Below are 23,345 nucleotides of genomic sequence, written 5' to 3' on the forward strand. Positions count from 1 at the left end.
AGGTGTTACTTGTGCTCCACCATAAATCTTTTTCTTTATCTCTGAACAATGCTAGAATTTCCTACACTGATACATATTAAGTTGTTATTACTTGAGTTCTTTGAGTTCTGATACGAATTACTAACCCCCAAAAAATTGAATCAATGAACCAGCATACCTAATTTATTAACACAGAGAATCAATGATAAAAAAATAAGGAGGGGGGCGCCGGAGATTATGGGAGTTTTCGACCGGTGAAAGTTACTAGCTCAAAACGAAAATGTCCCGCTATAATACTAGTCGATCCGGGGAGATTCCCTTGTACATAAAAAAAGCTCATTCTTGAGAACCAGCTAACATGGTGTTGAATCTGAACCTGTCCTCTTACTTGTTGTTGTGGAGGAATTTGGTCTTGCGCTCCGTGTGGCCCACGTGCTGAACTCAAGGCCGCAGCGCTGGCCTGCACGGCCGCTTAGCGCAGCCATCATGCGATGCAGTAGAAAAAAGAGAACGAGCTATCGATCAGCTCCTCTTTTTACATGGACCAGGGATGCTTGACCAGATCATGCCTTTTTTCTATTTCTCACACTTTATTTTGTCTTTCTCTCTTTATCATTTTTATTTCTGTCTCTCTTTTCCTCACTCATTTTCTTTCTCTCTTTCTCATGCTTACTTCTTTTTCTCTCTTTCGTTCTCTGTATTTGTCTGTTTTTTTCATTTGTTTAATATATCCCCCTCTCTTACTTCCTTTCTCTCTTCTCTTCTTTCTCATTCTTTTTCCCTCTCTATTCCTTTTCACTTGTGTCCTTTTTTTCTCAGGGTCTCTCTCTCTCTCTCTCTCTCTCTCTCTCTCTCACACGCTCCTGTTCTCACTCTCTTTTATATCTCTCACTCTTCTTTTGTCTCTTTTTCTCCCACTCTCATTCTTTCTTTCTTTCTCTTAAACCTACTAGTCTGGCCCCTGTGAGATTTTGTCTCCTGGCATGTGGCCCCCAGCTAAAATGAGTTTGACACCCCTGACATAAACGATCATTTTATATCCGTTTGAGATTGTGAAACATTGTTGAGTGGTGTTAAAAGGTGATTAGTAAACAGGGTTGGGGAGGGTTACTTTAACTGGATTACTTTCAATGACTTTTGGATTACTCCAATACCAAATATGCTAATAAAAGACAAAAGAAACTAAATATGAATAAAATGACTACATTTTGTGCAGGCTCGGGGAGTAACGGAATACATGGAACGGCAAAAATGATGTTGGCAAGCTGTTTGGATTTATTTTCATTTTGTTTCTGTCGCATTTTCTGTTCGTTTTGCCGGAGATCAAAGAGATCAAAGCCAGGAGAGAAAGCTTACCATGTGTTGTGAGTCATCATTGTATTCATATTTAGTTTCTTGTGTCTTTTATTAGCATATTTAGTATTGCAGTAATCCAGAAGTAATTGAAAGTAATCAAGTTAAAGTAACCCTACCCAACCCTGTTAGTAAATTACGGGAGCCTTCCCCGAAAATTTGCAACTCAGATCTTTGAATTTCAAAGTTGGAATTCCATGGAATTCCAGGTCTGTATGCATTTTCATGTTGAACTGAAGTAAACCTCATTCTAGAATTGACTAATATGTCACAAGCTGTTAATTTCTAGCGGATAGGACGCTGTCACTTATGGCATAATATGTCAATAACAATTACACCATACTTTCCCAGCTAGAGGTAATCCTGGCTGCCTGGAGACTAGAAGGACCCTAGAGAGGGTAAAGGGCACTCATTTGTGCTAGTATTATAAGAGAGTAACAACTTGGTATGGTTCAGTGGACATGACCTTCTAAACGTCAGGCCCGATTGGTTCTTTATGTTCAGTTGAGGGGACATGGGTTGATTATTGTCTACCTAATTATCAGGGTTGGGTAGGGTTACTTTAACTGGATTACTTCCCATTACTTTTGGATTACTCCAATACCAAATATGCTAATAAAAGACAAAAGAAACTAAATATGAATAAAATGATGACTCACAACACGTGGTAAGCTTTCTCTCCTGGCTTTGATCTCTTTGATCTCCGGCAAAACTAAAATCAAATGCGACAGAAACTAAATGAAAATAAATCCAAACAGCTTGCCAACATCATTTTTGCCGTTCCATGTGTTCCGTTACTCCCCAAGCCTGCCCAAAATGTAGTCATTTAATTCTCAGAGCACAAGAAAATCTAGCCAGCGCACAAAATGAGGGCTCAAAATTACTAATAAGAAGCGACTTAAGTCAAAGTTACAGTGCATGAACGTCAAAATACACGGGTTCCCCTGACGTTGTGTCCTAAATGCGGTATTTTGAAGTCGAGTCGAAGTAGAATGAAGTTGAGTAAAGTTAGTAGAGTTTGTCGAGAACCGGCTTCTTCGGCTCGGCTCAGTAAAAGGAACCAGCTCTTTCGGGTCCTAAACGGCTCTTCAGGTTGTTTTTTGCTTCTTTAATCCCAACATGACCAAATATGATGTAAAATTATGCACAAAATGACTTAAAGGAATGGGGAATAGAACAAAAAAGAAAAAAATACCAAAATGAAAAAGTAGTGAAAAGCTGAGAAAAAAAGAAACAAAAGGAAGAGAAAAAAGGAAGGAAAAATTTAGAAAAAAAGCCAGAAAAAAAGAAAAGAAAGAAATGTTGGAAAAAAGTAAATAGAGAACAAAAAGAAAAAAGTAGCAGCTCGGAAAAAATAAACACAATGAGATTTTTTTAAAGGAATTTAAGAAAAAGTAGAAAAAAAACACGGAAAAAGAAGAAAAAGTTTGTGTCGCATTCAAATAATTTCCAATTATATCAAGTGAATCTTGTTGCCAACATTGTACTTCCACTAAAACATGTGATTAAGTACAGTTCTGTATCTTACAACCGACTAAATAAGCCCCCCAAATTGTTAATATTATGCGACAAAATTTATTAGGAAATAAAAAGAAATGGATATCTTGTGAAAGAATTGTAAGAACAAATGACGTTTGTAGGCCGTACAACCTTTGCAATAGTACATGAGTCAATTCATTCAAAAGAGAAAAATAATTTTGCATTGCCGGAAACTAAAATGTAACTTGATGTCAAGTTTTGGACATGTTTGATAATGAATTATCTTGCCACACTTGGGATTATGGTTGCTCACTGTTGTTTCAAGCGTTGCTCACCAACGTTGTGTGAACGCTCAGACCCGTAAGGAAAATTACAGGGAACATTGCCCCGAACCGCTAAAAATTTCACAGTTCCTTCCTCTTCGCCATGGCACTTTGAGCTCTTATCCTGGTTTATCTGATGCGGCTCTTGCCTCTATCTGACCCTCAGCATCATTCTCTCAATCTGCTCAACATGCCGATAAAACGTGCAGCCTGAGTCGGCAGATGTGTACATGTGATGAAATATTCAGGAGGTCCTACGAAAAACGGTCCATCACGTCGAAATGTGCAGCGGCATTGTTATGGAAATGGACGACCGTGAAGAACAGATAAGGTCAAATGAGAGAATATGAAATGAAATGATCTGCATTTATATAGCGCTTTTCAAGTCAGGACTTCCCAAAGCGCTTTACAATGTGCTTCACATTTCCCAATAGTGGCCGTGCAGCCATGTTAAGGCGCTAACCTGCTTATTGGGGGTATTAGGGCTTCAGTGTCTTATCCAAGGACACTTTGACATGTAACACAGAGGAGCTGGGAATCGAACCTGCGATCTCTTGATCCCAAGACGAGCTCTCTACCTCCTGAGCCACTGCTGCCCAAAAAAAAGTTTTAATAGCGGCCGTGCAGCCATGTAAGGCGCTAACCCGCTTATTGGGGGTATTAGGGGTTCAGTGTCTTACCCAAGGACACTTCAACATGTAACACGGAGGAGCCGGGAATCGGTCATATAAGGCGCTAACCTGCTTATTGGGGGTATTAGGGGTTCAGTGTCTTACCCAAGGACACTTCGACATGTAACACGGAGGAGCCGGGAATCGAACCTGCGATCTCTTGATCCCAAGACGAGCTCTCTACCTCCTGAGCCACTGCTGCCCAAAAAAAGTTTTAATAGCGGCCGTGCAGCCATATAAGGTGCTAACCTGCTTATTGGGGGTATTAGGGGTTCAGTGTCTTACCCAAGGACACTTCGACATGTAACACGGAGGAGCCGGGAATCGAACCTGCGACACTCTTTCTGACTTTTCTAAACTAGGAGATTAAAAAAGGGCTTGGGGAGCGTATTTTATAAGAGGTTGGACTTTCTTATCTGAAGGCTTCTCTCACTATTCTCCTTGCAAGTTCAAAACTGTTTCTTCTCTATTTATTTTAAATGTAATTAAAGTTCAAAGTTATCACTTTCAGTGAAACTGTTTAAAACTAGGCGTAAAATACACTTATTGTCAGGTACAAGGACAGGAAACAGGAAGCAGAACCCACTCGCGTAACGTTACTCACAGTTTACTGGGGAGAAGAGAAAAGCGCACACTCAATCCGGGGATCGTTGGTCGCGGAAGTAGATAAATCGGAACAAGGAAGTGGTCAAAATCAAACAGATTGAGGCGAGAAACAAACAGCAGCAAAACACAGGCAGAAACGGGGATTCACAGTGCTTGACGTATCACAACAGAGTTTAGCAGGAGTTTTGCAGATGCTCCGACACCAGGCAACTCACAAGACAGCGTATAAGTAGTCAGGGAGCAATCTGTCAACATATTTCAGCTGGTGTCCATGGGCGGGACCAATTGGGCGCCGTGGCAACCGTGACACTTATATTCTTTAGTTTATGAATGACCTATATTTTATTTTGACAATGTCTGTGTATTGTTTGTTAATGCTACATTCATTGCAACCTTGTCATGCTTTTTATTTTATTTCTTATTTTATATTGTACTATTATTATTTTATATTTCATTTCTATTTTCATTGCCTGGTCATCTTGGAAGGGAGGATTACCTCATGTGCAGTCCCTTCTCCAGGTTTCTTCATTTTCCTCATGCTGAGGTTGTTGTGGATCAACTGTAAATCAGCAGCCTTCGAACTGACAGTAGCATATTGTGTGAAGACATCTGGCGGGAGTCAGGAGATGATGTTGTGGCAGGAAGTCACAAGCTTTTGACTGAGAAAGTCAGGGCGGGAAAAACATCACTAGATGTTTTTGAACACACTATAAATGCCGACGTGAAATGAGAAACGATGAACGTTTCAGGAACATTGCTCGAATGAACATTAAGTGAACGTTGCTTGAACAGTTCTGAATAAAGAGCGTTCCCTCTTTGCCATATCTTCTCTCTGCGTATATTTTGGGGCGACGCCCAACGACGTCCTCTCCAAAAAGGTTTTGAGTTTTTCCTTGCCCGCTTGTAGGTTTTAGATCAGGGGATCGTGTAATAAAAGTCTGTAATAGTCAGTAGTCTCTATAGATCTTTGTGACTTCTTGTGATGAAGAACTTTAACTTGACCAACCGTAAAGTCCGGACTATAAGCCGCTACTTTTTTCCCAAATGTTCAACCCTGCGGCTTATTCAGTGATGCGGCCAATTTAAGTATTTTTTCTAACAGCCGCCAGCGGCGCTCGAGTACAAAAGGTAAGATTTAGACCGGTGGAATATATGCGAGTGTGTTGCTAGGGTGTTTTTGAATTAAGGAGCGTAGGACGACGTCTATGTGACGAAGTCTCTTTCCCATACTGGGGAAGACGACTTTAATGACGACAGTTATAAGGAGGAAGATGAGCACGGTTTACCATGATTTTTACAAGTACCGTATTTTTTTTTTAACAGACCCGTTTCCTTGTGTTTCGAGCGTGTTCCTAGTAGCGTTTTGCTACCCTTTACAGACACGGTTTGGGATGACAGTTATAATACTATTATTAAAGCTTTGAAAACTCTCTGGGTGTACCGTCTTTCTTTGTAAATATGTGTAACCATCTATAATATGTATTTGCAACTGTATATTTTTGTAATGTATTTATTTTAGAAACTTATTTTGATATGTTTTCCACGGGCGAATGAAAAAGAAGGGGCGAATACAACGGGGGCTGATGGGAAGTGGAGTAAAGGTGAGACGTGTTTGAGGACGCAGCGGACAATAGTGGATATATATTTTTCCCACCCTTACCTTTGGAAATATACATTTTTTTTCCTTGGATTATTTTCAACGGGACCCGGACTCTGCAGGTCTGCGTCATATCTTAAGTACCGGTATCATTTTACATTCAATTTGCCGGCTGTTGCTGTTGTTTTTGGACTTCATATTCAGTTACAATTGCGGGACTCAAAGTCGGGTTTGGGTTAATTTTGTGAATGTGTTACATGTTTTTGTGTGGGTGCATGCGGCTTATATACAGGTGCGGCTTGTGTAAGTACAAAAGCGGTCATCCTCTTAAAATGTGGTGGGTGTGGCCTATAGTCAGGTGCGCTCTATAGTCCGGAATTTACGGTAGTCGGATGTTTAAAAATGCCACTCTATATTATAGTCCATGTATTTTTGCCTATTATTTAAATATATCCATTTTTTTTCTTCACCAGTAGTGGGCGCTATAATACAATACACACAATAATACACGCTGTTCTTTTTAAAGACACTTTTCTCTTATGTGTCTGTTCTTTTGGAACAACAGAGGCGGACTAAAGTGGTAGAAATGGGAAAAAGATTAAAAATATATCGCTACCTCCTCTATTGAGATATTCATTTAAGTTTCCATTAGCTCACAGGTGTCAAACAGGCGGCCCGTGGGCCAGATCAGGCCCGCTAAGGGATTGAATCCGGCCCGCGAGACAACACTCAGAGAAGCGCAAGAGAAAAACAAGCTGCAGGTTGAAATATGCCAACTTGATGTTGCCAAAGCCAGGTGCCTCGAACAAAGACACTGTACTTGTATTTCTTTCTCTCTCTCTCTCTCTCTCTCTTCCTCTCTCTCTCTTTTCCACCCCTTTTCTCCCACTCTCTGTCTCTCTTTTTCTCTTCCTTTGTTGCTCTTTGTCTTTTTCTCTCTCTTTTAACCTATTTTGCTCTAACTTCCTTTTCTCTCTTTTCTCTTTCTCTCTTCCTACCCTTTGCGCTTTCTTTTCTCTTTTCCCTCCTTCTGTCTTTCTATTTCTCTTTGGATTTCTTTCTTCCGCTCCCTTTCTTTTCCCCCTCTCTCACGACTTTTTATCTTTTCTTTCTCCCGCTCTCTCCCGCTCTCTCTTTTTTTTCTTTTACCCGCCCTCTCTCCTTTTCCCTCCCTCTTTCTCTTATTTCTTTATCTCTTTTTCTTTCTCTTTAATCTACTAGTCCGGCCCCCGACAGAATGTTTGTTCTATCGTGTGGCCCCCGAGTTCAAATGACTTTGACACCCCTGCATTAGCTTATATAGCCACGAATTTTTTAAAAAACATTTTGGGTGTTACACTTTCAAAATTTAAGAATCAACGATGAAACAGACCACTCCTAGTGCTCCCCACATAAACAATGCATGGCAGTCATTGAAAGAGAAAATAGCAATAGAAAGTACGTAACCCCAGATGGAGATCTCCCTCCTGTCCATTACCTTGGCAAAGAAAGATGAGTAATGCATTACTTCATGGCTGTTGTCTGAAGCATTTTTTCGGGAGACTCCCAGGAGAAAACTTCAGCCTGGGTAGCACTGCAAAATGCTCCTCCAGTAACTTCAATCTAGAAAAACCTGGATACCAAGAATGTGAAGTTTTATATTCATAAGCAAAATAAAATGTACTTTTCCTTTTTAAAGTTTGAATTACAGTATTTTAAGTAAATGTATATTATGTCCCATGACCAATGTGTATTTATAAAGTCACATTTACAAAAAAAAATGTCAAATGTGTCCTAGCTGACTTGAGTCAAAATACAAGTTGTACATTTATAATTGTCATGAACCGGAACTGGAGGAGAACCCAAATGCGTGACGTTCCTCACACTAGTCTTTTATTTTAGGGGAAATGGGGCAGTCATGCAGGCAGCACGGCGGCGCAGTGGTTAGCGCGTGTGCGGCACAGTTCTGAGGTCGTGGGAACCTCCCGCGTGGGTTCAAATCCAGCTCCCGGCATTACTGTGCGGAGTTTGTATGTTCTCCCCGTGCTTGCGTGAGTTTCCTCCCACATTCAAAAGACATGCATTTCAGGTGAATTGGTCGGTCCAAATCGTCCCTAGGTGTGACTGAGCAAGTGAGTTGTCTTTCCCTGTGTGCCCTGCCAGTTCAGGGTGTCCCCTGCCCACTGCCCGATGATTGCTGGGATGGGCTCCAGCGCCTCCGCGACCCTACTGAAGATAAGCAGTGCAACTGATGAGATGAGATGGGGCAGTCATGCACATTAGGCAACAGTCTAGCGTGGAATGACAGGAAGCCCAAGACCGACGAGATCAATACCAATTGCCCGAGCAGATATCGGACAGATGGAGTCGATATCGGACAGGACGGGACAGACAGGATTGATATCAAAACAGGATATTGAAATTAAACATGACAAACTACATAGGAACTAAACTGGAGATCAATAATAAACAGGACAAAAATAGACTGGAACGACTGGAACAAAAGGAAACATGGGCAGGAAACCGAACAGAGTCAAAACCCACGTCTTGCGGGGAAGAGGTTCGTTGACGGACTGACAAAGGGTGAGTGAGAGCACTGAGCTTAAATAGATGGGAAGCCAATCCGTCAACGAGCTGCAGCTAGCGCCACACGGGCAGGGCCAATTGGGCGCCATGGCAACCGTGACAATAATCTCTTAAATAAATATTGTAATAAGTCATTAATCAGAAATAGTGATTAGGACTTATTTTGGGGTTTTTGTTACTGCTAAATGTTATTGTATTCCTTGTCAATGCACTATTCTTGTGAGCCACTATAATTTTTTGCTTCACAAACATTGCTTTATCATTATACTAGGCTAGTCTCTAAGAACTACGTTGTAAATACTTTATTCTGCCTTTTATCCTGATTGTCATGATTACTGATGTGACTCAGCTGTGCCAGCTCATTTGGCGCCAACTGCCGCGGGTTCTGATTGGCTCCCTGTCAGTATTTGAGCCCAGTCCTGTCAATCTCCTGTTGTCAGTCCGTCTGCAAACCTCAGTGAATACTAAGCAAGCCTTTTTCGACCCTGACTCCCACCTGTCCTGTTTTTTTTCCTGTCTGTCTCCGGCTAAGACCCGTTTTGATTCCGACCATGTTTTTGTTCTCCTGTCCCGGCTATCGACCTGTTTTTCCGTCCCTGACACCGCCATCGCTCGCTACGGAAGATCCACTTCCGTGTTCGGATCACAATCTGAGTACGAGAGCGACTTGCTTCCCGCGTCCAGCGAACACCGGATCGTGGGCGCAGCCCTTCCTCTTCCCTTCAATAAAACGTCACGCAATTGGGTCCTGTTTTCGTTCTGGTCCTGACACTTTTTTTTTACTCATTAAAGTTTTTATTAGATGTTTTCTTCAGAATGCCATGTTTAATCGCGTTACATACAATGTTACACAACGTGGATATCAATGACAATAAACAAAATTCAATTCAAATATGTTACATGCCAATCTAAATTAACTCTTTAAGTAGCATAGTGAATCATGTGTTTTTGGCTTAACTCATGTTTACTTTCAAATCTACATGGAAATTCGTGAAAACATGATCATATGAAAACCTATTACCGTAAATTCTGGACTATAAGCCGCTACTTTTTTCCCTAACTTTCAACCCTGCGGCTTATTCAGTGATGCGGCCAATTTATGTAATTTTTCTAACGGCTGCCTGCGGCGCTCGAGTGTTGCTACCATTAACTGCCCTGTCAAAGCTATATTATTATTATTAAAGCTTTGAAAACTCTCTCGGTGTATTGCTTTCTTTGTAAATATGTGTAACCCATGTATAATATGTATTTGGAACTGTATATTTTTGTAATGTATTTATTTGTATTTATTTTAGACACTTATTCTGATATGTTTTGCACGGGTGAACGAAAAATGATGGGCGGAACAAACGCGGGGTGCTGAGTTTAAGTGGGGACCGTTAAAGGTGAGGGACAGACAAGGAAAGAAGAGGAGGTAAAAAGTTGGTTAAAGAAAAAGGAGTTGCGTGAGTAAATGTGTTCATCTTCCTGCCCTACCTTTGAAAATATACACTTTTTTCCTTGGATTACTTTCAACGGGACCCGGACTATGCAGGTCTGCATCAAACCTTAAGTACGGTATGATTTTCCGTTCATTTTGCCGGCTGTGATTTTTGGACTGTCGACTTAAATGAAGGACATTTAGTTTCAATCACGGGTTTGGGTTAATTTTGTGTTTGTGTTACTTGTTTGAATGTGGGCGCATGCGGCTTATACACAGGTGCGGCTTGTGTATGTACAAAATCGGTTTTCCTCTTAAAATGTGGTGGGTGCGGCTTATAATCAGGTGCACTCTATAGTCCGGAATTTACGGTAATGCAAATTGTTAAAACGTCAAGCATTAGCAGTCAGAATAAGTTAGTTAGAAAGGAAAACAAAACAGAGCATAGTACCAATTCTAACTTATTCATAGGTCCAATTTCTTCAATGTTGTTGGATCCATTGCGATTTCCGGGTGTCTGGCTCAGCGTACGAGACAGGAATCTGAGTTGACGTTTTGCAGGCCACTGGGCTCAGTGAACATGAGCTTGAAAAACAGTTCATCAAAAGGACAGTTCGTCTAGGAATATCTCGTAATGGATCTTTTTATATGCCCACAGCGAATCTTGAAACTGAATCTTTTCTCATGCTGCAAAAAGATGGTTTTTCCATTGGGTCGGGCAATACCAATCGTGATCTTAAACAAGATTCCAAATAATGATTAAATGATTTTTGTGACATATTCTTTTCTACCGTAACAATGCCTGAAATCAGTTTAGCAGTCGATGCTGAATCATTTGGGCACCTAATGCTAGTGTCCTCTAATACTAATCTCTTTGCATTAATGCCCGATGTTTTGTCATCAGGTACCTAATGCTTGAATTAAACTCATAAAAGTAGATACAGACGCTGCCCTACTTACGAACGAGATCGTTCGTAAGTTGAATGTGTTCATAAGTTGCTTTAGTGCTATATTTTGTATGTTAAAGGCTTGTATAAGTAACCTGTATTGTTTTGTACGAAAAAATAAACATTTAATGAAATATTATGCTCTATTAATATAAATAAAGTTAAGTTCAACTCACTTTTGGGAGATGAGCTTCAAGAATTAGGCGACTTCCTCCTCCGTGGTAGAAAGTGGCAGAAAAAAAGTGATTCAACCATTTTCTCAACCGCATCAAGCTTCCTTATTCTACTTTCATTTCAAAAGAAATGGCTCGTCTCTTATTTACACTTTACACCAACCATATTGAATGAACGCACAGGATATTAGAAAAAAAAATGTCAAAGTGTTTAGTGCTCTGGAGATACAGAATAGAATGTTTACACACGAACTAGGAAGAGGAAGCGGATTTCTTCTTCGAAGTGGATGCTGGGTGAGTTCTCACAGCGCCACACGCCGGTAGTGGCGGAAAGAAGCACTACTGTACTCGGAGAAAGGTGCACAATACAAAATCTAACTTACAGCAATGTCCAGATATATTTCGACATCCCACTAAAAAATGTTCGTATCTACCGTTTTTCGTAACTCGAATGTTCATAAGTAGGGGAGCATCTGTACATTTACTACAAGTTCATTTTTTTTGTAACATTAAAGAAAAATGATTAAAAATGTGCTCTGGTAGTTAGTCAACCAAAATATTTGGAAGTAATGGAGATTGTAAAGGAAACAAATCAGATGATATTTTTGCAACATTGCCCACCCCTAATTGCCATACATGAAAATTACTTTTTGGATTTACAGAAAATCAACTACTCTAGGCTAAGTGAATCCCGGTCTGAGTTATTTTCATGTCATTTTTAGGCAGGCACAAGAAGGTATATTTTAAGCTCCAAAACTACCTTTGGTGCCATCATTATGTTTAGGGTTGGGTAGGGTTACTTTAACTGGATTACTTCCAACTACTTTTGGATTACCCCAATACCAAATATGCTAATAAAAAACAAAGGAAACTAAATATGAATAAAATGATGACTCACAACACGTGGTAAGCTTTCTCTCCTCCTGGCTTTGATCTCTTTGATTTCCGGCAAAACTAACATAAAATGCGACAGAAACAAAAATGAAAATAAATCCAAACAGCTTGCCAACATCATTTTTGCCGTTCCATGTATTCCGTTACTCCCCAAGCCTGCACAAAATTTAGTAATTTTATTCACATTTAGTTTCTTTTGTCTTTTATTAGCATATTTGGTATTGGAGTAATCCAAAAGTATTTGAAAGTAATCCAGTTAAAGTAACCCTACCCAACCCTGATTATGTTTCATTTATAAGTAACACTGTGCCTTTTCACGTGTCAATACACATTTAGTTGTATAGCCCTTAATCACAAAATGTCTCCAAAGACTCCACCGTCAACAATTACACCATCCCCTGATCTGAATCCAGCATGCAGGCAAAGAAAAACTCAAAACCTCAACATAATGGTTAATTGGAAACCTTGAGAAAGGTCCACACAAGTGGTAATTCCCCCTTTCAAGATGACCAGGCTGCAATAGATGTTGCATTGTGTAACAATGCAGAAATCATAGTGAACGTCAATCAAAAAATAAAACATAGGTAATATGTATCTCATCTCATCTCATTAGCTGCACCGCTTATCCTCAGTAGGGTCGCGGGGGTGCTGGAACCCATCCCAGCAATCATCGGGCAGTGGGCAGGGGACACCCTGAACTGGTTGCCAGCCAATCGCAGGGCACACAGGGACAGACAACTCGCTCGCTCATTCACACCTAGGGACAATTTGAACCGGCCAAACCACCTGAAATGCATGTCTTTGGAATGTGGGAGGAAACCGGAGTGCCCGGAGGAAACCCACGCAAGCACGGGGAGAACATACAAACTCCGCACAGTAAGTCCGGTATCTGGATTTTAACCCACACAGGAGGTTCCCAAGACCTTAGAACTGTGCCGCACACGGGCTAACCACTGCGCCGCCGTGCTGCCCTGGTAATATGTATTATTGTCCAAAAAGTCCATGACAGGAACTACACAGCTTCCCTTCTCAGCCTATTGGTCGATGCAGATGAGGACATGCTTAAGGTTAGGGTGCTGGTCTGCTGACTCATCCCGATATGCCCTTCCCGCTCATTTCACCACCAACCAGGCAGCCGAAAAGGACAGGAAAGTCAAGTCATGTTTATTTGTATAGGCCTTAATCACAAAAAATCTCAGAGGGCTGCACAGACCACAGATTATTGCAAACCACGGACTATTATGACACCATCCCCTGATCTAAAACCTACATGAGGGCAAATAATACACAGATATTGTCAACATTAAATATAGTTTATTCATATACTATAGATGTATGTTTTAAGCTTAGATTTAAACAGTTCCACTGAGGTTGCAGATAGAATCTCAGGGGGAAGAGCATTCCACAGCACCGTGACCCGAATGGAGAAGGCTCTGGAACCTGAGGATCTCTTCTTGGCTTTTGGAATCACTAGTAGACCAGCATTTTCAGAGCTCCGGACTGGAACATAGGGGGAAAGTAAATCTGAAAGATATGAAGAAGCAAGTCCATGCATTATTTTGTAAACTACCAACAGAACCTTAAAATCACATCTTAAGCTAACAGGGAGCCAATGCAGGTTAGCTAAAATCGGAGTAATGTGATAAGGTCGATCTTAAGCTATAAAATAAAAGTTTGTCATAAGTCTAGATCTAAAAACATCTACTGAGGTTGCAGATCTTATCTCCGGAGGCAGAGCATTCCACCGCATAGCCTGGATGGAGAACATTCTCTAGCCCGCAGATTTCTTCTTGGCTCTTGGAGTCACAAGTAGGCTATTCCCTGTGAACGCTTTGATCAGAAACATAGGATGGAATCAAATCAAGAAGATTAGAAGGAATCAGAGAGATAGGAAGGGGGGCCCCAAAACCTTCAGACATATTGCCCTCAAAACCAGGAAAAACAGGCTCAGGGACAGTTTCTTCCCCAGGGCCATCACCACCATAAACAAGCGCACAAAAACTGTGACAACATATCTTGCAGCTTTTTTTTTTTTGTCTTTTTCGGGGGGGTGGGGTGGATGGCTTGTTTTTGCAAAATTTTATTAAATATATACCTTGTGAATTACTTTGGGGGTTTTGTTGCTGCTAAATTAGATTGCACTATTCTTTTTCATTCACATACATTGAGCTATTATTATAACTTAGCCCAGTCCTTGTGCACCACGTTGTAAATATTCTTTGTCCACTATCCTTCTTTTCCTCTTTAAGTCTTTATTACATTTTTACTCTGGAGTGTCATGTCTCACACAACACAATATTTTCTACGTTGTTATCAATGACAATAAAGACAATGCGATTCAAAACACATAGTACATGCATTGCACTGACTGCCGTACAACTAAAGTTGCAATGTTCCTTTCCAAATGCCCATTTTTATCCTCCACAGGTTGCATTCTTGCAATATCTTTGAAAATGTGCCTCGTGGGCACTGTCCCGCGTAGTGCCGCAGGTGGCTGGACGTGATTGATGCCTGAGCGGCTGTGTAATCAGATATCCTTTCAAGAAGAGTTGCAGCAGCAAGCAGTCAAGGGCCACCGCGGGACAGAACATCACAGCTTGCTGCATAACTTAGCAGATAACAGCTGGGCCGTGCCTGATGGCGTGCATGCATCACCGAAAACTTGCAATCGGGTGGACGGAAACATTTGACTGTAATCATTATGCAACTCAAAGTTTCTTTATTTCCACTTTCAATTCCATTCATGCACTGGTTCTTAACTGGTCTGACTTGAGGACACACCATACCACCCTAACAGTGTTCATTTTACCTCTGAAAAGTGATGGGTCCCGGGGACCAAAAATCTATGGGTCCCAACAGAGATCTATATGTCCCCAAAATTTAGTGTTAACGAGGTTGAAATTGTAAATCTGCGACAAATATATAATATAAATCTATGTATTCATTCAGTTTTAATCATCACACTTAATTGATAACACAAAGCAGTTATCACTTCAGATTTTTCAGTTCACAAAAATATTGTACATTATACAAAATAATATTGCTAAAATATTAGTCTATATATTCATGCAGTTTTAATCACTTCAGATTTTTCAGTTCATATATTCTTCGTGGTTTGCTGTCCCGCCACAGTTGTAATGCCTTCTCAAGGTCCAATTGCAGCAACGGAATTTCCATAGCTGATTTGTGGTTTTCATTGTCATTGTGCCGATCCAATGTGCTTTTCTGAATGTTCGTATTGCGAAATGATTTATGCAATCCAGTTTTTTTGTCACGTTGGGTGCACGCATCTCAGAACATAGAGCCTCCATTATCATCCTCCTCATAGCGTAACCAGGAATATAATTGAGTCCATTTTGGCAGAAAAGTCCTTTTCTTGCTAGGAGTATTCTTTTGTTGATCTTTCGTCGAATCGTTTGCTTCAAAACAAGTGTTTTCCTTGCCTTCTCGGTCTTCTGAAGAATTTCTCCGCCGTTTTTTCGTGGCGGAATTATTGCCGTTGTTACCACTTTCTGTATTGTGTTTCGACTTATTTCCGACACTGAAGAAATTACCAATTTTTTGTTGATTTGCACCTAATACGAACTGTTTTTACGGAGGCATACTTCTCTTTCACTCGACAACCACCAAAACAATGACGTCATCTCGAAACAACGAGATCTCGTTTGCCGAGATCGGCGCGAGACCAAAACAACATTGGGGATATGCCTGACGAAAGATTTGGAGTGCGGTAAATCTTTGTTAAAAAATTAAAAAAGTAATCGGGTAATAATGACAATTTGGTGTCCTGGGGACGCACGTTGATTTGACACAATGCATCCCCAGCAAAAATGATGCGTCTAGGACGCAGGGACGCGGGCAATCGAGAACACTGCCCTAATGACAAGCTGTCACAGCAGAGCATGGCACGAATGACCGATTTACAGCACTTGGTTTTCCCAGGTGGTCTCCCATCCAAGTACTAACCAGGCCCCCTACCCTGCTTAGCTTCCCGAGAACAGGCGTTCTCAGGGTGGTATGGCCATAAACAGGGATGGCAAACAGGGATGGCGCTTTACTCCAAAATACAACAGTGACCAGATCATGAAGGTGCTAAATCTAAGTCGTACATGAGCCTTCTCCTGCTACTGGTAACTATGGAAAACAGTATCTGTTTCATGCAAGGGAGCGAACCCCTAACCCAAAATACGGTGTGGTGAGGGATGGGCGCCACCAGGCTGTACTTACCAAGCTACACCACAGACGGTTAAGAGATCCATGAACCGTGTTTCTATCTACCTTGGTCCTATCCCTCAAGAGGGGTGACCAACAGCAAGACAAACACATACAAATACAAAAAAAAAAAAAAGGGGGGATAAAAATAGCTAAAAACACACACAAACATTTTTGGACCATGGCCAACCCAAATGCCCAAACACCCAAACAAGTTAGGCACCTCGGCACCTAAGTTGGTCATGATTTCGTCACTCCAGATGAAACGGGACACAAGAAAGGGTCAGGGTGACACAACACACTCTTCTGTTCAAGAGCAGGGCCCGACAGCTTTCACTGGTTTACCCCTGCCGCATCATACAGGTGCCCTGCCCATCCCTTTGAACGCACCCAAACATCCCATTATCCTTTTACAACACCTCTCCACTCATTCCTATCACCAACAAGAGCTTTAGCTTCCACTAGATTTAGACCTCTTTCATGCAGTGCACTCATAACACCAGTGGAACTGAGCAAGCATGTGGATAAGATAGTACTAGGTTGGTTTGGACACATGGAGAGGATGGATGAGCAGGGAACGTTGAAGAGGATCTACAGAGCAGAAGTACCGTATTTTCCGCACTATAAGGCGCACCGGGTTATAGGGCGCACCCCCAAAAATAGTTTTTGGTCCGATATGTTCCATACATAAGGCGCACCGGATTATAAGGCGCAACAATGGGAACGTCGACAAAACAGTCAGATAGTTCAGTCAAACTTATTACCCCCTTAACATTCCCAAAGCTTGCAAAGAAGCAAATACGTGTCTCAGACATGTACGGAAACAGTGTCTGTACGATGTCACCAATCACTCAAATGCATCGTTCCAAATATCATTCGGAAGGTTAAAGTCTTGGAATTCAAAAAATGCCAAACATTTCTTAGTTTCCATTTTATTTTTTTGCTGGCAACTGTGTGGACAGCAAAGTAAGAATTTTATTGTGCAGGGAAACGGGGTTCTTTACTGTGCATATGACAATAAACATTTTGAATTGAATTTAGTTTAAAAATAGACTCATCACAGAAACATCAAGATCGTTCTAAAACAAGATACTGGGAAAATATAAAGCCGCATAGCTCACCTAAGTTCTCTTGCAGCCATCGGGTTCAATAATGATACGTAACCATGGTCTTCTTACAACCGTGAGTGTAGTAAATCCAGGAGAGTAAAATATTTACAAATACAGAATAGTAAAAAATGTTTTCTCTATGCCGTAGTGCAACCCAACGTGTGATTCACATTCATCTTTTTCGGCCAATTGCAGGCTTTGTTTCGCCCCTTTAGCCTATGCGAGCCTGTAAATGATAAAAAGGATCCGCCCCTCTTTACCTCCGAATAACTTTAGCCAATAGTGACTGATTCAAATGATGATTGACACATTGGTTAGGAAATGAAATGCCGGTAAATAAATCCCAGCATACACCGCGGACTACTTTGCCTTCGGGGGAAAATCTAGTCGGCGGCTGTTTGCCTTAGTTGCAAGACTTTGCGACTTAATATTGATCCATTTATAAGGTGCCCTGTATTATAAGGCGCATGGTCAGCTTTTAGGTGCGCCTTATAGTGCGGAAAATACGGTAAATGTAAAGAGACCAAGAGGAAGGCCGCGATTGACGTGCATTGATGGTGTTATGGCGTTATGAACCGTGTTTAGAAATGACAAGTTTTTTTATGTCTGATGTTCCCCATGTTTTGTTTACTTCCAGGTTTGAAGCGAAGCTATACTTGCGAAGTGTGCGACGTGACACTAAACTCAGTGGCACAATACCACGCACATCTGCAAGGCTCAAAGCACCAAAACAAGTGAGTAGATCACGCTACTGTGGGGTCCAAAAGTAGGCCTCACTTGCTCCTTTTAAGTATTGATGCTGATGTTGGTTGTGCTAAATGCTACTTCTCTTTTTGGCAAGAAAAACATTCCGCTTTCTTTCATCTGTGTCCTTGAAATCCCCTGTCCCTCAAGTACGCCTTGGCATTTTAGTTATGGTGCATTTCACAATGCATGCATAAAATATGAAAATATTGTGGAATGAGGCGATGCTGACACTGGAATTCTAAGGTCTTAAATTTGTTGGGTGCAACCTGAAGGTATGGGGACTTCTACAAGCAGGGTTGGGTAGGGTTACTTTAACTTGATTACTTTCAATGACTTTTGGATTACTCCAATACCAAATATGCTAATAAAAGACAAAAGAAACTAAATATGAATAAAATGATGACTCACAACACGTGGTAAACTTTCCCTCCTGGCTTTGATCTTTTTGATCTCCGGCAAAACTAACATAAAATACGACAGAAACAAAATGAAAATAAAACCAAACAGCTTGCCAACATCATTTTTGCCTGTTCCATGTATTCCGTTACTCCCCAAGTCTGCACAAAGTTTAGTAATTTTATTCATATTTAGTTTCTTTTGTCTTTCATTAGCATATTTGGTATTGGAGTAATCCAAAAGTCATTGAAAGTAATCAAGTTAAAGTAACTTTACCCAACCCTGTCTACAAGTAATCCAGATCCATGGGGGCGACAGTAGCTCAGGAGGTAGAGCGCTCGTCTTGGGATCAAGGGATCCCAGTTCGAATCCCGGCTCGTCCGTGTTACATGTCGAAGTGTCCTTGGGTAAGACACTGAACCCCTAATACCCCCAATAAGCAAGCCTTACATGGCTGCACGGCCGCTATTGGGAAATGTGGAGCACATTGTAAAGCGCTTTGGGAAGTCATTGACTTGAAAAGCGCTATATAAATGCAGATCATTTCATTTACATGTCGAAGTGTCCTTGGGTAAGACACTGAACCCCTAATACCCCCAATAAGCAAGCCTTACATGGCTGCACGGCCGCTATTGGGAAATGTGGAGCACATTGTAAAGCGCTTTGGGAAGTCATTGACTTGAAAAGCGCTATATAAATGCAGATAATTTCATTTACATGTCGAAGTGTCCTTGGGTAAGACACTGAACCCCCAATGCCCCCAATAAGCAGGTTAGCGTCTTACATGGCTGCACGGCTGCTATTGGGAAATGTGAAGCACACTGTAAAGCGCTTTGGGAAGTCATTGACTTGAAAAGCGCTATATAAATGCAGATCATTTCATATCCCTCACCTTTTCTCAAAACAAGATGTCAGGTGAATTGAATCCTCTTAACCAAAGCAGCAATTTCCACAGTAATATGCTCGATGCTACACGACATGTTCTCCAGGAATTAATTCCTCCTGCGAGGGCTAATCTTGTTGGACACGTCCACGGGGATGCCGAAGACGTGACAAACTGTTTAACAGCAATGTGCTGCAGTCACACGTGCCTGCGCTGCTTGTGTTAGCCGTGGGAATACCGTGTACATTGCTGTTATGGTCACTGTCACCAGGGTTGGGTAGGGTTACTTTAACTTGATTACCGTATTTTCCGAACTATAAGGCGCACCTAAAAGCCTTTTATTTTTTTCAGTGCGCCTTATATATGGCAACTAAGGCAAGCAGCCGCCGACTAGATTTTCCCTCGAAGGCGAAGTCGTCCGCGGTGTATGCTGGGATTTATATACCGGCGTTTCATTTCCTAACCAATGTGTCAATCATCAGTTGAATCAGTCACTATTGGCTAAAGTTATTCGGAGGTAAAGAGGGGCGGATCCTTTTTATCATTTACAGGCTCGCATAGGCTAAAGGGGCGAAACAAAGCCTGCAATTGGCTGAAAAAGATGAATGTGAATCACACGTTGGGTTGCACTACGGCATAGAGAAATTTTTTTTTACTATTCTGTATTAGTAAATATTTTACTCTCCTGGATTTACTACACTCACGGTTGTAAGAAGACCATGGTTGCGTATCATTATTGAACGTGATGGCTGCAAGAGGACTTAGGTGAGCTATGCGGCTTTATATTTTCCCGGTATCTTTTTTTAGAACGATCTTGATGTATCCGTGATGAGTCGATTTTTAAACTAAATTCAATTCAAAGTGTTTATTGTCATATGCACAGTAAAGAACCCCGTTTCCCTGCACAATAAAATTCTTACTTTGCTGTCCACACAGTTGCCAGCAAAAAATAAAATGGAAACTAAGAAATATTTGGCATTTCTTGAATCCCAAGTCTTTAACCTTCCGAATGATATTTGGAACGATGCACTTGAGTGATTGGTGACATCGTACAGACACCGTTTCCGTACATGTCTGAGACACGTATTTGCTTCTTTGCAAGCTTACGGAATGATAAGGGGGTAATAAGTTTGACTGAACTATCTGACTGTTTTGTCGACGTTCTCATTGTAGCTCCTTACAATCCGGTGCGCCTTATGTATGGAAAATATAGGACCAAAAACTATTTTTTGGGGGTGCGCCCTATAACCCGGTGCGCCTTATAGTGCGGAAAATACGGTACTTTCAATTACTTTTGGATTACTCCAATACCAAATATGCTGATAAAAGACAAAATAATAAAATTATGACTCACAACATGTGCTAAGCTTTCTTTCCTGGCTTTGATCTCTTTGATCTCCGGCAAGACTAACATAAAATGCGACAGAAACAAAATGAAAAGAAAACCAAACAGCTTTCAGGGTGTTGGAACGGATTAAAACGATTTACATTATTTTTAATGGGAAAGATGATTTCGGTGATCGAACAAATCGGTTTTCGAACAGGGTTCTGGAACGGATTATGGTCGAGAACCCAGGTTCCACTGTATATGAAAAAGTAGATACTTTGCGATTGGTGGATGCTTCTGTGGGCAAATTGAGGTGCTGATGTGGCAGCACAAAGCATCAGCATCAGTGGGGGCTTAAAGAAGAAAACTCAATGGGCGGCACAGATACTCTGGACGGTCAATACAAGACACGTGCATCCCGGGGGGCATCCGCAGTCACAGAAGGGGAACACCAGCCCTAAAGGAAATGATAATCATGTGCTCGCCCCCGGGCTTCCACTCGTTTTATGCACTCCACTGCTTTTAGAGAGGAATTTCAATTGACTTTTACCACGGACTTCTGACTTCACAGGTTCGACTGTTTAATCTTTCAGCATTTGCGGTTTTCTCACGAAGGGAAAAAAAAAGGTTTATTTACTTGAGATCCAGAACGTTCTGGATTTTGAATTTGGGTGAAATCCGGTATGGCTAGTTTTAGATATACTGTACTAAAATTTGACAAAACATCGTGGATGAAATATTGTCCCAAAATAGTCATTGTAAACGAAGTATTTTTAATGCTTTGGAAACACATTTTATTTTCTACTTTCAATCAATGAAATGAAATGATCTGTGTTTATATAGCGCTTTTCAAGTCAAGACTTCCCAAAGCGCTTTACAGTGTGCTTCACATTTCCCAATAGCGGCCGTGCAGCCATGTAAGGCGCTAACCTGCTTATTGGGGGCATTGGGGGTTCAGTGTCTTGCCCAAGGACACTTCGACATGTAACACGGATGAGCCGGGAATTGAACCTGCGATCTCTTGGGTCATGGTCGCCTTGTCGACCGGTCTGCCCCGCCCCCTGGGCACCAGCTGAAGCAGTTCAACTAATTGCGTGTCTGCTATTTAAGGCTGGATTGTGGGTTTTGCGGGTGCTGGCTCATTATACCTTTTCCGTTCTGTCATGCCTTGTCCTGTTTAGTTGAGTTGGAAGAAACCTGTGTTTGCACGTTTTTGTTAAAGCCTGTTTGTTCTGTCTTGTCCCTGAGTTTTGGACAACTTTTATTTTGGTAAATAAAAGTTTTTGATCGTCACGCAATTGAGTTCTCCCTTCCTGCCTCCTGCCTCCGTTCTGGTCCGGTCACCCCTTCCTCTCCGTGACATCTTGATCGCAAGACAAGTACTCTCCCTCCTGAGTTAATGCCACCCCCAAGTGAAGATAAATTTTGGACAGTGGTTTAGCCTTCTTCGAATGCCTTATCTATGCTTCCTTCCATTTTTCCAACCATCCAACGATTCCTTTCTCCCTTTGTCTCTCCCTTCATCCGTCCATCTATCTATACATCAGGGTTCGTACACCTTTTTCATAGCATAGTGAAATTCAAGCACTTTTCAAAGGCCAATTTTCCAATTTCTCCAGTGCCATTAAAAGAAGAAACCTGGTTTGTATCAAATATTTAGCCGAGCCAAAAACACATCTGCGATTTACGTATGCGATTCTCAATCTTGCATAGGCATTCATCAAAACATCTGATTGTTAGATCTTAAGTAAATCGGAAATATATTTCTGAATCTGATCAATACGTGTGTAAATATTTTTGAGACAATTCTCTCCACACATACGTTTTGGGTAGATACCTAATTTTTTACATGTCCACAATTGATACGTAATCTTTGCACGAACAGACATTTTGTAGTGCCCTGTTTAGGTGTAGCATGCACCTGTCCTGCAAAGTTAAGGGTGGGAAAAATATATATCCACTATTGTCTGCTGCGACAACAGACAGATCTACCGGTAACTCAGCTTTACCACATTTCCCATCAGGCCGCGTTTTCTCCGCCCCTTATTTTTGATTCGTCCGCAGAAGACATAACAGAATAAATCTCTAAAATAAATACATCACAAAAATATACAGTTGCAAATACATATTATACATGGTTACACATATTTACGAAGAAAGACGGTACACAGAGAGAGTTTTCAAAGCTTTAATAATAATAATATAACTTTCATCCCAAACCGTGCCTTTGAAAGGTACCAACACGCTAGTAGGATCACGCTCGCAATGTATCAAACATACCTGTGGAGGATTTCACGGTTAATCGTCTTGAACTTCCTTCTTACAACTATCGCACTATCAAGGGCATCTTCCTCAGTATTGGAACGTAACTTGACTTTACAGAAAATATATGCTTAAACTTAGAAATTGCAGTCTTTCTTGGTGCACATAATCAACTGGTCTTAATCTTACCTTTTAAATCCCTGCGCCGCTGGTGGCCGTTCCATAAATTAGCCGCTTCGCTGAATAAGCCGCAGGGCTGAACATTTGGGAAAAAATTAGCGGCTTATAGTCCAGAATTTACGGTACATTTCCTTCAAGTTGATCGGGACCCAAAAGTGGGTCGCGATTTCAGTAGATTGCGGTAAATGGTGATGATTCCATGCTCGATGGCTCCTTCATGTC

At 41.2% G+C, this 23,345-nt stretch overlaps 1 protein-coding gene across 1 annotated transcript in view; it reads left to right on the plus strand.

The window, feature by feature from the left end:
• zmat4a (zinc finger, matrin-type 4a) overlaps window positions 1-23,345 on the plus strand; it is a 96,178-nt gene that overhangs the window by 70,672 nt on the left and 2,161 nt on the right. Inside the window, exon 6 of the mRNA XM_088335230.1 lies at window positions 17,966-18,062. Coding sequence (XP_088191356.1) covers window positions 17,966-18,062 — 97 coding nt within the window. The remainder of the gene's footprint in view (window positions 1-17,965; window positions 18,063-23,345) is intronic.

Source organism: Urocampus carinirostris, chromosome 5 (assembly GCF_059441175.1).
Source record: "Urocampus carinirostris isolate Australia breed hairy pipefish chromosome 5, RoL_Ucar_1.0, whole genome shotgun sequence".
NCBI classification, from domain to species: Eukaryota; Metazoa; Chordata; class Actinopteri; order Syngnathiformes; family Syngnathidae; genus Urocampus; species Urocampus carinirostris.